We start from the raw sequence: 18,671 nt of genomic DNA on the forward strand, positions 1-18,671 counted from the left end.
TTTTAAGACTACTTAATAGCATGGTCCACACTTTGAAGTTGTGGAACTTAAATCTCCAGCATCGCTGTGAGTATTCTATGTCAGACAGAAATGCACTAGATCCTACTATTCTATGTTGATATTTTTATTAATTTTTAATTATTTTTATATTTTGTTTATGTAAGTACTTCTGTAGATCTACTCCCATGAAAAATGGGCATGGACGAAATTTAAAGCTGTTTTCTGAAAATCACCAGCTGGAAAAAGTAAAAATAATCAATTTCAGAAAGAAAATTGATACAGAATAAGAAATTATTTGTTAGCCTATTTGGAGAGAGAGAGAGAGAGAGAGAGAGGGAGAGAGGGAGAAGGAGAAAAGCAACTTCATGTGTTTAATTTTTAAAAGGCTTTGATCTTAAAAGTGATGTTTTCCTCCTTACGCAAAAGTACATACTGCACCTGGAAGGAAGTGACATGGTACTCTTTTGCTGATTGCTGGAAATTATGACACATGAAGAGCCATTTTGAGATAATGTCTTCTATTACCATCCTTGTATTAATATTCCTGAACACAAACTACTGAACATTCAACCACCTCAGAAAGCAGTTCATTCAAAATAATATCTAGATTGAAAATAGACAAGAGGGCCCTCAAATCCTGATACTAGAACTATAGCTGATGCTTGTTTGTTTGTTTGTTTACATGGTTGCCACCTCACCATAGCAACTCTAGGCAGCTAACAGTACATAAAAGCAACCAAAAAACAACAGCAATAGACCACAATATACCTAACCCCAGATCCATAAAATATATACCTAAATGGCTGCCAAGTTGTAGCATGGGCATACTGAGGTACACCCATAACCACGTGTGCTACTATGTTCTGGACCAGTTGCAGCTTCCAGATGGTCTTCAAGGGCAGCCCCATGTGGAGAGCTTTGCAGTAATGTTATCATCTGTACAAGGCAGTAGCATTATAAATCAAGTCGAGAACAAAGTACCCACCTAATTACAGGCTTTGTTTTATAAAGCCTGTGCACAGCACAGGAGTGTCAAGACAAAAAAGGCAGATAGTTCTAAATAAATTCTACATATCCATTAATTTTTAAGCAAAAGGAAAATAATACACAAGTCTAGATAAAGTTCTCTTATCTCAAATCTCTAGACTACGCCATGTAAAACACTTCAGGAGTGCTAAATGCGTATGGCATCATTGTCTTCCCCAAAGTTCTACTCCATTATATTATGGCAACAAAGGAGCAATCTCGGAATTTTATACATCTTCAGATCACTGTTTTCTATTCAACGAAGAGACTAACCTTTCTCCATACAACAAAAATAAACATTCTGACCATGGGGAAGATAGACTTTTTTGTAGAAAGGGGCTTCAGGAAGATGTTTCCAACTACATTGAATGGCAAGGGTTCATAGACTATATTATTAAAGTTTCCCAAATAATAAGTAATTCAAGATATGCACTTTTCAAATGTCAGTGTATATAAAGATATAAATATTCAGATAAATTGTCTATATAATAAATGTATTCTTAGCTACAACATAATACAAAGCTTTCCTCTTATCTCTAGCATACAAATTTCACCATTTTGAAATTTATCATAGGAGGAGCTTCCAGAAAATATATAATCCCGAATGTAACTAGATACCTAATCGAGAAGAGATGGCCTATAAATTCCTCAGTGTACACTGGATAAACTGTAAACCATTACATGTAGCCCATTGCAATGATTAAAAGAATTAAGTGGGCAGAGTAATTCCTTCATTACAGATCTACTATAATAAAAACATACTGTAACTAAATTCTCAAACCGGATATGGTGTGGATACCATTTAGTCAATACTTATCTTCAGTCACAGATATGAAACTGAAGATCTTGATAGGGATATAAAAAGATGGACCTAGTTCTATGTAAGGATACATTCCAATGTGAAATGTTCACATTTACAAATGGAACATTTGCAAAAGATAGAATTTCTTTTTATGTACTGTATGTTTCTGCTACCTTTAAGCTAAGCCTCAGTCTTGTTGCCATTAGATCTCTCAGATCCAGAACTCAAGATAATATTTTAAAATTATCTATACAAGCTATTCAATCTTTGGAATGGGAAGCTGAGAAGATCATTGCTTTTCCTAACTCATCCCCTCAGTTCTGTTGAACAATGCTCATTTAGAAGTAAGGAAAGAGATGAAACATTTTTTTCCATACAATATTTTTTGTTCATCACTGGAATTTGGGATGAGGAAATGAAGCTGCTGATAATTCGTTATTCAACTGGAATCAGAAGGAAATAGCAGTTTGCTTCATTTATATTTATATATTTTTACAAATTTTAGAAGCTATAGTACCTATAACACATGGTAAAAAAAACTTACAACTTTCAAAGAAATTAGAATATATCTCTGGAAGCCTGGCTGAATAAGTATTCTGAGAATTATAGTCCCAATATTATTGAAATATATAGTTGATACAATACTAATTTATGGTAATCCCAGTACATCTTGGAGGATGCTAGGAAGAAGGATGTTTATGGGATTTGAAAGCATAGAAATAGTGTGATTGGGTAAGTGCAAATTGTTCTGCAGTAGTATTTATTACATCATCTACTTTAAATATTTTATTTCATAAAAAAACAAGTTTTTAAATTAATGCAGATTTTGATTCCTACTACTTTTTCATCTACTGCATGTTCACCAGTTTGCATTTTATACTATGCTGAAGCTTCTTAGTTCTGATGAAAGACAGAATACCACGATCTTAAGTACAATATACCACATTTGCCATCACACCCTCTCATTAATCTTCATTTGTCCAATTGTATCCTTTCATTGTCACGCAAATAGAAGATGAAACTGCTGCACCCTGCTGCAACAAAGAAGACTAAGCCTGTTAGAAACTCCAGGGTGCCATCACAGATCTCAAAGTATCACTTCATTCTCAGCCCTTATTCTTTAGATATAGCAGCTAGTGTGACTGACACTTAGATCTCACTCAGCAGGAGTTAGAACTATCCAATTCCTTAGCTACACATAACTTACTTCCTATTGTGAAACAATCATGGAGCTGTAACAACTTCCTCTGTTCTAGTCTGCCATCACAAATAGAGGCCATGGACCTTCTTGGTGATGGCAACCAAAAACAGAAAATGTTTGCCAGGTGAATTTCTGTTTCCCTCATAGGCAGGAAGACATTCCACTCAGTGATAACTAAAGGACACTCTCCCCAGAAAGGATTGAAGCTGGCAGCTTTTTAAAATGCAAATCAAAACTAGGACCGAACAAATTCAACGTTCAAAGAAGGAATCTCTAACTGATGGAATATAACTTCACTTATAAGAAAGGATTTTCTTTTTTCTTCTCATCAGTAGCAAGTTGGGTTCAGCTTAGTCTGTTGCTTTTGAAATGTAACAAGCCTGGGAAGCAGTTCAAAACCTCAGAAGAGCAGGTGAAAGAATGGAAAAAACACATAATGGTAAAAAGACCACATCATTTGCATGCAACAGGTCCAATAATCAATTAAAATGTCATCCGTCCCTTGGCTTCTATTTTAAAATCATGAATTTTAATTTTAAAAAATCAATTCTCTACTGCTGGTAATCTTAACAAAGTCAAATGATCATAATTACTTTGCACAAAAGTAGTAACATAGGCCACAACCATCACTTACCTTGTCTATCATATCTGGCCGGTTTGTAGCTGCCAAAACTGTCACATCCTTTAACTGTTCTATCCCATCCATTTCAGTCAACAATTGTGCCAAGACACGGTTAGTAACATTCGCAGAACTTGAAGAGCTGATTAGAAGATAATAATAATAATTTTTAAAAAACCCACAGCAGTTTATATTAAAGCACAGAATACTAGAAATCTGTAAATTCTATTCAGATTGATTTGCTCTAATTGATTCAAAGTTCCATGGAACAAAGATACCAGTTACATTACTTTAAAAATGACAATATACTTTGATGATGCTGGAATTCTCTAACTTTTCTCTCAAAAATTTTTGTCACCCAAGGATGGATGGATGGATGGACGGACAGACAGACAGACAGACAGGTAGATAGGTAGTTCTGTCTTGCATAATCCAGCTGTTCTCAAAAGACAAAACAAGAGAGAGAGTTTGTAGCAAAAATTGCTTTAGCACTGTGTTTTAAACTTGGGATGCTACATCACAAAACAGGACTATCCCAATATAGAAATCTTTCGTTTAGCCTGTAGGTTCAGCATTCTTTCAAAACTAAATGACAGCCTGAAGGCTTTGCTTCCTTAGTATCAAAGATGCTTCTCTGAATCTGTACTTTGATTTTATTTTCAAGTCCTGCCATACCATGAAGACACGGTAGCTAATCCTCTGGTTCCTTCAACTTCTGAAATAGAAAGTTATCATTTGTTTTAAAAATGAAATCATAATTACCAAAATTAAGGACTAATCTTGTGTACTTCCAAATGTGTAAGAGCTGAAACTGGGGGTGGAGTCATTTCTGTCTTTTAAGATCCCCAGCCAATATATCTGCAAATATTGCACAAACATCCCATATACCTCTGTGTGTACTTACCCAGAGCCCTCATATTTCTGACTAAGATATCTGCAAACATTGTATAATAGAACGGCTTGTTTAAAGCTTTATTTCTCAGTCCTTATTACAAAATAGTAAATTATAGTATACCTCTAAAGTATCATTTGCAAGTTCACATTCCACAGATAAAAAAGCTAAGTGGTTCAGCAGTGCTGGAATGCCTGCAGTCTTCTTTCACCTTCCGCTATTGCTCTAATAAAATGCTTTCAGTTTCTTTCAGCTGACTATGTAAAATAAATCTGCAAGACACTGATACTTCACTAAAAATTAGTTACAAAGTTTTATTATTTTTGTTTTATAAATTTCTTTTAATAATAGAAATAGGAATATTAATACCCTTTTCCAAAAATAAACTTGAACCTTTTCTTCAGATGCAACATTTCACAAGGAACATTTTGAGAAAGAAAGTATGAATGAATTTAATGGAGAAGATTATTCACATACATTTGGGGCCTGGCTTCTGCTTTCCTTGGAATAAGTGCCCAATTATTGTAGTGTTCCACCTACCCCAAACTTTCCTGCCTCCTCAGGCACAACTAACTCTAGGACTAATAATTATATCACATAAAGTACAATTACCAAGTCAAGCTCAACTCCTGGGGACCTAATGAACACATCCATGTAATATTCTTGTCAACAATACTGAAATGGTTTGGGAGTGTTCTTAATTATTCTGATTTGGTTTTCTTTTTCTTGTTTAGCTACAGCCCTGGTGGCCTCCCATCTACATACAAGAATACACATATTTGCTATTCTAGAGAAATTAGTACAGCAATTCACCGTTTGCCTGTTCTGCTCAAATATTTCTCGTAAATACTGCTTCTCACCAGCACCAGCAAATCTCACTAGACCTGGATAATACTGACATATATACTATATAAGAAAGCATGTTTCCATATTTTGATGCATGATCAATATTGTAGCTTCAGTTACACTTCCCACAGGGATGGGGCTATCATCTGTATCATGCCCCCTTGGATCTTTAGGACACAGTAAAACTAACTCTTTTTACCCAACTATATGCTAGGGTCTTTGAATCATTAAAAGATTTATAAAATATCTTGTCTAAGTAAAATAATCTATTACAAAACAGCTGTTTCAATTTTAGCAGGAAATGAAAGCAGGCAATAGTTTAGTTTCTACTATCAATGCAGACTGGCCTAGATTGGCCCTGTGATAGGTTAGCTTTATACTAGTGTTAATAAAGTCTGTAGCTTTACAGAGAAATAGCCACAGTTTAAGTTTATGCAGCATTAACCTTAAGATACAATTCCATCAAAAAGGACTATTAAGCTTATTACTCCAAAGTAAGATCAGTGGGGCATATGCCACTGATTTTCAAGTGCCACACAAGTATAACACACATATGTAATGGGGAATTAAGTCATCAACTTCAGAACTGAATGGTTCCCTTACTTTTCCAGTTGGCATTATTTACATGGATAGCCTGATGCAAAAAAAAAGAAGAAGAAGAAGAAAAAGCTCTGGAAGAATTCAGGGAAGGATTCCCTCCAAAAGCTCTCTTGAACAACTGTTAAGTAGAGCTGAAAATTTTGAACAGGTGGATAGTGGGAAAGGAAGCAAAAAGACAAGCAGTCACAGAATGTAGTATTCAGATACTTACACATGTCAAAATTCTCAACTGGAGCCAAATTAACAAAAATTACAGAAAGATCCATAAAAATTTAAACTAAATACAATAAAAATAATTTAATTTTTCTTGCTCATGAGTCAGGATCCTAAAATGCAATGTTACCTGTATGATTTTAATTATATTCTATTTACGGTTTCATTAGTTTTGCCTCAAATAACTATCTTCTAGTCCTTGGCTGTGCAAGACTGCTGCTTCTATTGAAATCAAAATAAATTTCTTCATGTTCCCTCAAGCTGTCATGCTTCCCTTTATGCATGGAAGTCAGCTGTCAGATTACACACCATATATAGCATGACTCTTACAAGTAAACAAGCCTTTATGGCTTAACAGGATATCCTATAAAAATGCAGACAGACAGACATTTATAACAGGAGATTTCTCCACCAGCTGCTTCAGAACTGCATCAGCAGCATATGTGCTCAGATGTTTGAGCTGTGCGTAAACTGTTAATCTGCAGGATGAGATATAAGCACACATTTTTTCCATTTTCCCATGATTTCCTAGCAAGATTTTCAAATTAAGCCAGGCAATGCTCATTAAGCACGCCTGGGTTTTTGACGTAAGCATAATCAGAGACCCAAATTATGTTGAACTTTCCAGTCTAATTTACAAAGCAGTATCCAGCCCAGCCATGTTATTTCCTGTACCTGGCCTGTGAATTTTGATGTCATCATCCGAGCAAAACAGAAATAGCAACCGGGCAAACACTGATGCAAAATAATTTCCTGTCAGCAAACTGATTATGTGACAGACTAGTGTTTATTTGGTATCCATACATGCTTATACAAGTGTCCAAGGAAAACAGTAAAAAGCTAAGAGTAATAATAGTTAAGTCCTTTAAAAAGGAGAAGACTGCTACTGCATGTCAATTACATTACGTAATATTCTTCCATCAGTGGTACATATCAAATAATTTGCTACCCATTTTATACATCTGACTTCAGAGTGATTCACAAGTTTATGTTTGTTTGAAACAATAAATAAAGAAAAACCAAACTGAAAACAACCTAGAATAGAATCTGGCTGAACATAACCAGTTTTTTTTTTCTCTTTCTTCTGGTAAATCCTAATGCAAATACATTTTAGAGAGGTCACTGTTTTCCAGTATATTTAAAACTCCTACTTTGATAATTTTAAGAAACTTTCCCCACTCATTTCTTCATAAATGTAAATAGACATTTGCTGTATTCCATTTCTCATATAGGTTTAACCTTTTTTCTTAAAATTTAGCTACGTTTTGTGGGAACTTTAAAACAATGATTAAAAAGCCTTTAACTTGCTATCAGAGAAGTGGCAACTTAAGCAGAGAGCTCTGCAGCATTTCTGCTTTTTCTTGACCCTTTGGAGGTAAAAACATTCCTAAGATGCCGAAGTCCTCTGCCCATCAACCCTCCCACTTAAAGTCACCCCAATCACACCTAGAGAAAAATTTATTGATCTTGACATTTGTGTCAAGCTTTCACAGGAGGAAAGTTGTCAGCAAGGCACACCTGCCAGGTCAGACTTTTCAATCCAACTACCATGGTTGTAATTAATTGTCATCCCATTTCACGTCCTTTTCCTCACAAGTCTGCTGAAATATGTTTTTGGCCAGGCTAGGTTTTCCCATGTATTTATTTCTAAAACTGTGTTTCTGTAATAGCTACAAAATTTAGACATTCATCGAGAAAATAGCTAAGAACATGTTACTAAGCCTTGGCTGTGGTATAATTTTACAAATTACATTTTCCCTAGGTAAAGATATAAGTAGACCTCTTTAGGCCCCAAAAGTAACCGCTCAGGAGGGTTCTCCATCCCAACACTAATCCGCAGTTAAATAGCAAGTGGCTGTGTTTGAGAAAGCAAATCTAGTATGGTGCTTGCACACACAAGATGTTCTTAGGGAAATAGCACACAACAAGCTGGTTGTATCACTACTAGAGCTAGAAGACCTGAGCTGCAAGAATTCAGATAACTACCAGATGGCAACAGAGAGTTCGAATTTTATGATGGTTTTTATATGCTTTTATATTGTACTTTTTCTTGTTTTTAAATTGCTGTATGGTTCTTTTTTGCTGTTTTTATATTTGTTTGCGAGCCATCCAGTGTCTTATTTATTTATTTATTTATTTATTTATTTAGTCCCCGCCCATCTCCCCCCCCAATAGGGGACTCTGGGTGGCTCACAACTCATTAATATATATATATATATATACACACACACACACACATACATACACACACACACACACACACACACACACACCATTAAAAGCCTATACACACAGTTACAAAAGATGAAGGAAAAAGTCCAGGAGGCCGATGGTTCAGGGCAGCAACTCCAGGCCTCTAAGGGGCTAGCCAACCCCACACTTGATGACTTCCCTCCCCGCCTCAGGCCAGATGGCAGAGCCAGGTCTTCAAATCCCTCCGAAAGGCCAGGAGTGAGGGGGCTAATCTCACCTCCAGGGGCAAGCTATTCCAAAGGGCGGGGGCTACAGCAGAGAAGGCCCGCCTCCTGGACCCCGCTAGTCAGAGCTCTTTTGCCAAGGGGGTCTGGAGCATGCCCCCTCTGTGTGATCAGGTGGGACGGGTTTAAGTCATGGGGAAGAGGTGGTCCCTCAGGTAACCTGGTCCCATGCCATGTAGGGCTTTAAAGGTGATAACCAACACCTTGAATTGGACCCGGAAGCAAACCGGTACCCAATGCAGCTCGTGGAGCAACGGTGTTATGTGGGTCCTTCTTCGGGCCCCAAAAATAGCTTGCACAGCTGCATTCTGGACCAGCTGAAGCTTCCGGATACTCTTCAAGGGTAGCCCCATATAGAGCACATTTCAGTAGTCTATCTGGGAGATAACAAGGGCATGAGTGACCGATCGAAGGGCATCCCAATCCAGGAAAGGGGATAACTGGTGCACAACCTGAAGTTGTGCAAAGGCCCTCCTGGCCATGGCTGCCCTCTTCGAGCAGGAGCTGTGAGTCCAGGAGAACCCCCAGATTATGCACTGGCTCTATCTGGGGCAGTGCTACCCCATCCAGCACCAACGATGACAAAGTCCCGGATACAGAGGAGCCATTAACCCACAGCCACTCTGTCTTACTAGGGTTCAGCTGAAGCTTGTTGTTCTCCATTCAGACCCTTACCGCCTCCGGGCACCGCAAGAGGGTAGTCACAGCATCACTTACCTCACCTGGGATGGAGATGTATAATTGAGTATGATCAGCATACTGATGATACCTCATCCCATGATTACAGATTATCTCACCCAGCGGTTTCATGTAGATGTTGAGAAGGAGAGGAGAGAGAACTGAACCCTGCAGCACCCCACAAAGGAGGGGCCGAGGATGGGACCTCTCGTTCCCTATCACCACCGATTGGGATCGGCCCTGAAGAAAGGAGGTGAACCAGCACAAGACTGTGCCACCCACCCCAATTCCCTGAGTCGTCCCAATAGGATACTGTGGTTGACGGTATCGAAAGCCACTGAGAGATCAAGGAGAGCAAGGATGGTCGCACTTCCACCATCCAGCTCCTGCCAGAGATCACCCGTAAGTGCAACCAATGCCATTTCCATAACCAGGCCTGAAACCTGACTGAAAACGGTCCAGATAATCTGTTTCCTCTAGAACCCTTTGGAGCTGTGATGCCACCACTTTCTCAACCACCTTCCCCGAAAAGGGGAGGTGGGAGACCGGACGGAAATTGTCCAATACGGAAGGATCCAGGGAGGGTTTCTTGAGGAGGGGGTGCACCAATGCCTCTTTAAAGGCAGCGGGAAACACTCCCTCCCGAAAGGATGTATTAACTATCGCCTAGATCCAACCACATGTCACCTCCCAAGCTGCTTTCCCATATATGAGATGGGCAGCGATACAAATTTGAATAATAAATAAATAAAGGTCTCAGTGAGTACATGCTGAGACTGCCTGCCACATAGGCCCTTAGCTGCTTCTAAATGCTGCTCCTCCTCCACCCATCATGTTGGCCTAAGCAAATTTATTTCTTTGTTTTTTCAAATGCTTCTATGTCACTTCAATAGGACAATTCTTGAGGAGCTTTCAGCAAAACATACATTACAATAATACCAATATTATCAAAATTACCAAGTATGTAAAATAACAATAGTATTTTCAGTCAGTAGAAGTGCTGTGAACTGTACATTTAAGTAAATATGCCATAGAACATATATACATTGTGATACTTAATATTTTATGGCACATTTAATTTTTGGACAGTTATGTATGACTGCACACCAATCTTGAATGGGGTAGTATATCCCCACCCAGGACTAAGAATGGAAAATCCTCATATTGGACTGGGGGCAGAGGAAATAACCACAACCATTCAACATGTCAGAATTGAGCTTCAGTCTGTTCTTCTCCATCCAGGCTCACACAGCCTCCAGACACTGGACCAGGACACTGACAGCATCATCTGGACAGCCCAGGGTTAAGATGTACACTTTGGTATCATCCACATATTGATAATACTAGATCCCAAACCGACCGATGACTCATCCAGCAGTTTCATGTAAAAGTTAAACAGGATGAGTGAAAATGTCGAGCCCTGAGTCACCCCACAAATGAGGAAATGCAGACATGACCTCTCCTCTCCAGTCAACACCAAGTAGAACTGGACATAGAAGAAGGAGGAGAACCACCATTATACAATGCCACCTATCCCCAACCCCTGCAGCAGATCCAGAAGGATATCATAGATGACAGTATCAAAAGCTGAGAGGTCAAGGAGCACAAAGATGGATGCATCTCCTCCATCCAGTTTCTACCACAGATCATCAACAAGCATGACTAATGCTGTCTCCATACCATACCTCATACTGAAACCCACCTGAAACATGTCCAGTTAATTACCTGAATAATTCCCTGACTATCTTACGTAAATTTATAGCTTTTTGTAAAGGATTGGGGAAAAATCCCACACAATATAACCACCCAGATACTGATGAGCTACCATTAACACCATCCCTTTCCAGCAGAGCCCCCAGTGAGAAATTCTGGGAATTATAATTCAACAATATCTGGAGCAGTCCATATTTCCCATACCTATTTTATATTCAGAAACACATATCATGTATAAAGCTGACCTGAACAGTATATATTCAGAAACATATAGTATGTATAAAGCAGCAATGCATATACTGTAAGTAAACTTTTTTTAAAAAATTGCATTGTCTCTCTTGCTTCTGGTCAGGGATCAAGCCACCTAGAAGCAACAAGGAGAGGAGTAATTATATTTTCTCTGAATTGTCCAAAAATCTTCCCCTGCAATATGATGCAACATTATCCAGAAATGCTTACTGCTATGCAACTCAAGAAAGGGATTTCCTGGGGAATGATTAAAAAAAAAAGGTACTATTTCTCATTTTGTTCTTTCTGAAATTTGTCCATTCAGCATTCTCTCACTTTGGTTTCACCTCAAATTATTTTATCACTATTATTCTTAATTCCTTTCATTCTGCTGCAGGCTTCTTGATTAGGTTTCTTTATCTACTTCCTAAACAAGTTTTTACCTCCATCAGAATTGCTCTATATTTTCTCTGCCTCTTTTAATTTTAACTGTTTCTTGCTCCCTTTGACTATATTTCTACAATTATATTTTTTCTCTACAGTAATACAATACCTTTTTCTCATCCTCATTTTTTACAGCAATGCATCTTTCCTCATCCACAGTGTCTTTTATTTCATCACTCCATTAAGCATCCTTTTTCAAATTTCCCATTAGCATATTTCGACAAACTTCTGTGGCACTCTGTAATAATTCTTTTCACTTTCTTCCAAGCAGCTTCTAGATCCTCTTTCCTTAAGACAATTTTCCATTCATTCTGCCTGGAGCTTATCTTCTAATACTTTCTCATACATGACTTGTAGTTTCTCCTCTACCTTCAGTCTTGTTTCTTTCACCCCATGTCATTTTTTTCCTAGTATCAAAGTTATATGTGAACATACAGTATTATGTGAACTAATGTATCATTGATTGACTGATTATGTGCTGAGTCAGGATCAACTCTTAGCAACCACATGCATAGATTTTCTCCATGAGGATCTGTCCCCAACCTGGTCCTTCAGGTCTTCCAATGATGCATCTATTGCTGTTGTAATTGAGTCTATCCACCCTGCTGCACCACAAATCGCTTTCAATTTGAAGATCAGCTTCTGGAAACCTGCCAGAACAATGCCAGAACAATCCCATAATAACCACATCAGCATGGTCCAGACAAGAAATACAATGATAAATTTTATAAATACCAAAGATAGATTGCAAAGGCAACTCCAAATCTTTTTTGACTGATAAAGCCCTAAATCTCAAGTCTTTAAGAGTCTTAGCTGTCAAACACAAAACATTCAACCTAATTTGGTAGCTAACTGACAGGCAGTGCAGTTGCTCCAACAAAGATGTAATATGAATACAGATAGGTATCTTACTCAGCAATTTGGCTACCACATCACGCCACCAGCTGCAACTTCTGAACTAAGCACAAAAGCATCACTAACAGAGCACATTACTGTTTGAATGTGAGATCAGCAGATGAACTACTGTAGCTAAGCTGTCCCTATCCAGAAAAGAACATAGTTGGCATACTGACTAAAGTTAAAATTAGGCACTCCTAGCAACAGAAGTTGCTTGGGCTTCCAATGCCAATGATGAATCTAAAAGCATCCTCAATGGGAATACAACCCCATTCAGAGCCATAGCCACAAGATCTCTATCTTTTCAGGATTTCACTTCATTTTAAGGGGGCTTATCTATCTTGTCACTGAATCCAGACACTGATCTAGAACACGAATAACCCCAGTGTTATGGAAAAATAAAGCTGAATGAGATCAGATATTGATGACACTTACCCCCAAACTTCTTCCAATGGCAGCATATGAATGCACAGTCATCCAATACTGCTCTGAGGCCATGTTCTCAGGTTCTCAAATTAAAATTGATCCCATACAGTTAGACCAGACAGTGTATAAACACTGATAACAGTCCATACTGAGGTGTCCTAGTCTACATTAAGACAATTTTATCCTCAAAATGTTTTATAAATTTGTCATGGTAGGTTTCTGAGGGCTCTGATATTAGGTTTTCATTGGATTATGTCCAGAAGCCCTTAATTACTCTAAAGAGCTCTGTTGGATGACTACTTAAGGTAAAGCTCTGAGCAATTAAGCCAGTATCCAATCAGTCCTATAGTTAGTCTTACGTCCTAGCCATCTTCTGGCTGGCGTAATTGATCAGTGTTCTCCAGAGCTCTGCAGAGCTTAGGAGTAATCAAATCAATGGCCTATTCTGTTTTTTCATTTCATAAGTTAGCAAGGGTTTGTTGGGTCACTGGCTTGGCCTCTAAGAAATTTCCCCGGAGCATTTAGAAATGATTAGATTTCATAAATCTACATGAGTGGACAATCTTAATGTGTCTTCTACTCTTTTAAGTAGCAATGTCATAAGACCACACTTCACCAGATGATGGTTTAACCATGACATGGTATAACTGCAATGTAACCAAGTATGATCAAACAGACCAACCTGCAGACCTCAAGTGATTCTTGATTTAAAGAATTTCAGGGAGGGAGGGAGGGAGGGAGGGAGGGAGGGAGGGAGGAAGGAAGGAAGGAAGGAAGGAAGGAAGGAAGGAAGGAAGGAAGGAAGGAAGGAAGGAAGGAAGGAAGGAAGGAAGGAAGGAAGGAAGAACAGAGAATTCATAAGAACAGAGAAAAATATTTCAGTTACAGTAACAATAATGACCTCTGAATTTAAATTGCTGAATTTATACATATTCGATATGTTACAGGTGCTAATTAATTATAGCTATACATGAAATTTATAGGTTGGGTTACATAATATTATGCAAAGACCTAGTTCTGGAGAAGGCTACCAGCAGCAAGGTGAGTGGATTCAGTTACAGTGGTGATGAATGCACTGTTGGAAGACCTGAAAGACCAGGTTACGGATACATCGTAATGGAGAATATCTATCTATGTGGTTGCTAGGAGAGGAAAACGACTGGATGGCACATAATCAATCAAATCAATCATGATTTTATTTTTACATTGTGCCACTTTATCATACCAGAAGAGTGTGTGTGTGTGTGTACACACACACACATATACATATACCCATACATAGCTATTCATTTAAAGTATAATCAAATGGTTACCACTGACAGCATATTTATAAGCTATTGCTTCTGGTTTAAAATGGAAATGAGAATCCTTATATAATTTTAGGTCTTCAATAATGTACAGCAAGGGGCTGGATTTTTCAGAATAGAATTTAACAGGAGAGTTCTCTCCAACCTCTTGCCCAAAACTGCTTATAAAAAAACAAAAAAGAACAAACATGTCTAGTGCTCAAACTCCCCACAATCCTACATATATAAACAGCATCTTATTTCCAAAGCACGTAGATATCCCAAGTTCAGCAAACAGACTGTCTGAACAGCATTTACACAGAGCCAGGCTCATTCATCACCTTCAGGTTTAATTACTAAGTCATTTCCTCTTGGCAGCCTTTACTGGTCAGTGGAATTAAGTTTTACATGGTCAGGATAACAAGGAATTATAAGTACCCATAATTCTCTTCAGCTGTACAATTTGTTAAATCTGAAGCTTTGAAAAGGAAAGGATTTTTTTAGAAACAAACATTCCTTCTCTCATATAGTTGCATCTGGAACATTTATGTGGACATGACCTCAAGGGAGACTTCTTTTCTGCAATAAAGTTGAGAAAACACTGCTAAGGAAAGGAAACCTAATATTAGTAGGAGCCACAAAGAAATAGAAAGGCATCCATTTCTTTAGTAGTACAGATTGTACTAGTTGTACACTTGGACTGTGGATTGGCCAGTTACATATAATATATGCCAGATATACCCCTATGTCTTAGGGATTTATTAAATATTTTAACAAATCTTTCTGCCAAACTGATTTTATGGTAGTCAGCAGGAACAACCACAATACTTCAGAATAAAACCTCTCATTTTATTTTCTCCAATCTTTTTTATTAAAATGTGGAAATCATACATAATTCTGTTCTTTCTGTGCTTTTTGCACTTTTCTTAAACCAAAGCATTTCAAATTCTGAAGTAGGCAATCTTAAGGAGGAGCAATCAGTTCCTAGAGGAATAACATACACTCATTCTTCCTATTCCTGGTGTTTCTTAAAACATCATGCTTTGCTATTAAAGTATTTAATGTGAATTAGAAGGGGAGGGAGGAGGGTTATTAACATTGTTTTTCATCTTGCAAGCCAATATGGAGAACTATTATATGAATCAACAGTAGGTCATAGCATACAAACTTCTCTTGGATCACTGATTTAAGTAGACAAAGAAGTTGGAGAAAATAATTATACTGATGCAGGATACAGAGAAAAGAGTCAGGAGATGAAAGGGGTTTAAGCAAATGTTCTGTTCCATGCTTTTCAAAATGTTAAAAGTTTCTGAACCCTGCAGGTCTTTTTCAGTCAAGCTATCTACTCAGGGCAACAGGAACTATAACAAATTAGGAATCTATTTTAGGTACAACTGAAATACTTTGCCCCGTAAGACTTGGGATCAAACTATATATTTCATAGTTAGCAGTTATATCTTTCTCTTTTCTTAAAAGTAAATTTAGGGGATTCAGTTTGGATTAAAATCCTATGGTTGGGGAAAGGTTGTTTGGTCCCAATGCTAAACCAGAGGTCCTTCAATGAAATTGAATCTTGGAAGAATTAGGACAGATAAAGGGAAAAATACACAATATGTAATTAAACTTTGGAATTTGTGGTGCTGGTTACTAGCTTGGTTTGCCTGAAAAAAGTGTTGGGCCGATTCATGGAAGCCGTGGGGATCAATGCTTTGAGCCTAGATCGCAACGCGACTGCCTCTGAAGGCCATAGTGGGCTTCCTTGTGCAGCTGGTTAGCCACTGTGAGAACAGATTGCTAGACTAGATGGACCAGGGGTCTGATCTAGCAGGACACTGCTTATGTTCTTATGTTCTATGTTCCTGGTCTGGATTTTCAGAAAGGGATCCATTAAAAACAATAAATCTATTTTTAATACAGTAAAGTAACTTTAGGGTGAATTGAGAAAAAAAACATAGTAATATTAAGGCATTCTAGCCATTACATTAGGGTCTCCAAAAGAACGATCACCCTTATTTTAGAATAAAGAAGAAATATGCAGCTGCTGGCTTTATGTCAGTATTGTCCCTTACACTACATACATGATGCTTCAATTACAAATAAAATGCAAGCAACTGCTTCATGAGGTACATTTTCCTGTCCTGTATATGAAGATGAGTAGCTAATAAAGGAATTTTACCCACCTCCACCAATCTACATTCCAAACACTTTTAAATGCTGTCAACTAAGTAAATTATAAACAAGATTTTAAACTACATATTATTAGGGAAAAATCTATGGATTGTTTAAAGTGACTGGTAGAGCAAAAAGACTGAGAAACTTGTGAGACAATATTAGCAGGTGTTTCCTTGAAAGTCTCAGTCTGCTTATAGAAAAGGAAAGTGAATCTCTGGAGGCTGCAAATCATTACTATCTTTAATGCATTTGCAAATTCCTACTGTGGAAAATCAATCTGTAAAAACAGTCCATTTCCAATTAGCGCCTCATCTGGTTTCCTACACATTCAATTTCAGATGAATGTTATGAGAAGCATGTTACAGATTTTACCACCCATATGGTTCAAATTTGACAATAAAATATTTGTATCTTGCTCTGCTGTTTTCTATGTCCCCCCAAAACCCAATTTACAGATGTCTTCAATGGAACACGATGACACGAAGTCATATGCCACCTTTAGTACCAGCTAGCAAAAACTTCATTTTCCTTTTTCTCCATCTTATGTCGAAATTAGATAATGGGTCAAGTATATCCAAACAGAAACTGAAACATCTTAAATGTAGATGCCAATGAATATACTTTTTCATTTTTTCATTATATTGGATAGCTTTAAATCTTGTGTTTCATTTAATATCAGTTTTAAGTCTGACCATTTAGCGCTTATTGTGTCCAATTTTTGCTTCATTCAAGCAAACAATAAATACAGATGCAAACCAAAATAATCCAGTTAAACAAGAAGCTCACTGTAGCACTTCCCTACCATGGTTGGTTATCACAATTCAAGGCATGGCATGTCTTTAGTATAAAACAAAAACAGAAGTAGGATATGTATGAAGGTACGTGACTTATTTGTTCTTTTAAAGTATGGAGGGAAGAACTGTCCTAATCTAGATAAGCAGCTGTGCTGACCGAAATTAGGATGATTTCTCCTTCTCATGATGTTTACTTGATCCATTCTTCCCTAAAGTTCCTATCATTCTCACTGCAAAGAGGAAGGAGAGTTGCATAATGAATATATCTATCTTACTATAATGAAACAACCAACTTCATGTAGCAATTTCGATCAGCCAAACAGAATGAGAGAAAAGTTTTAACACACCTCTCCCCAAAAATCCTTGCTTCAATAAAATTAGGAGCTGCCCCATGGCTGTTTTTAAAAGAAAAAAGCTTTAAAGTGTTTAATGGAGAGGATAAAGATCTTTTCCAAGTTAGTGCCAGTCCAATCAATTTCTTATTAATTTTCAGGACAGATAAATAAAAAAGCCATCTTCTTATTCATAAATAATACTGCTTTCATGCAGAAATACAAAGCAGAGAAAGCTTTAGAACCATGGAACTGCAAGTCTCACATAAGCATAAAATATACTTTTTGTAAATAATTTCTCTTACCTTCCCCGTTCTACAGCCAAGGCATCTATTTCATCAAAGAACAATATGGACGGTGAAACAGCTCTGGCTTTCCTAAATATCTAGGGGAAAAAACATGCACCAAGATGACAAAAAAATCAAATTGTTGAAAGGTATACTGTGATCTTACAGAGGCTTAACAAATCTCCCACTCAGCCATCCAACAAAGTCTGCTCTGGTGGCCCTCCCATATCAGTAGATAAATCTGTCAGACTTGCAGTTAGTAAAAGCACTTGGTTGCAAAGCATCAATATTTTATCTATAAAATCCTTAACATCCTGAACCACTTTGGATAACTAAAATGCCTAGTGATTCAGCTGTCAAGGGTGATAGTTTCCAGACCAGGATCAGCAATGGTTCTGACAGGTGATATGGCCTTATAGCTGTTTGATGATGCTGGATACTCATCTATATATAAGTAGGCACACTCTTCTCTCCCATCCTGCAACCCCATGGTTTGCCTACCCCTCCTATAAGTAAATATGATCTGTTGTACTGTTAAGTTTATTATACTTAACCTCTCTGACTGCACGTTCAGATTCCCCAACATATTTGTTCATCAATTCAGGTCCCTGCATGGAAAAAAAAAATCGAACAACTTTCAAGGGTGTTTACTTTACATCATACTTTCTTTTGAACTTAAAAATAATAATAAAGTTCATATAAAACTATCTTGAAAAAAATACTTGAAAGTATTTTATT

The 18,671-nt window shown here is 37.5% G+C and overlaps 1 protein-coding gene across 4 annotated transcripts in view; it reads right to left on the reverse strand.

Moving 5' to 3' along the window:
- The window catches only part of AFG2A (AAA ATPase AFG2A), a 155,083-nt gene that overhangs the window by 104,077 nt on the left and 32,335 nt on the right, over window positions 1–18,671 (reverse strand). For all 4 annotated transcript variants that reach the window (XM_088132879.1, XM_088132882.1, XM_088132880.1 and 1 more), the window contains 3 exons: window positions 18,488–18,541; window positions 17,952–18,031; window positions 3,664–3,790 (listed from right to left, as the gene is read on the reverse strand). In XM_088132879.1, the coding sequence (XP_087989005.1) occupies window positions 3,664–3,790; window positions 17,952–18,031; window positions 18,488–18,541 (261 nt within the window). The remainder of the gene's footprint in view (window positions 1–3,663; window positions 3,791–17,951; window positions 18,032–18,487; window positions 18,542–18,671) is intronic.

Source organism: Python bivittatus, unplaced genomic scaffold (genome assembly GCF_059951505.1).
Source record: "Python bivittatus isolate LINGU-HERP-01145 unplaced genomic scaffold, Pbiv_v1 ctg000070_np1212, whole genome shotgun sequence".
NCBI classification, from domain to species: Eukaryota; Metazoa; Chordata; class Lepidosauria; order Squamata; family Pythonidae; genus Python; species Python bivittatus.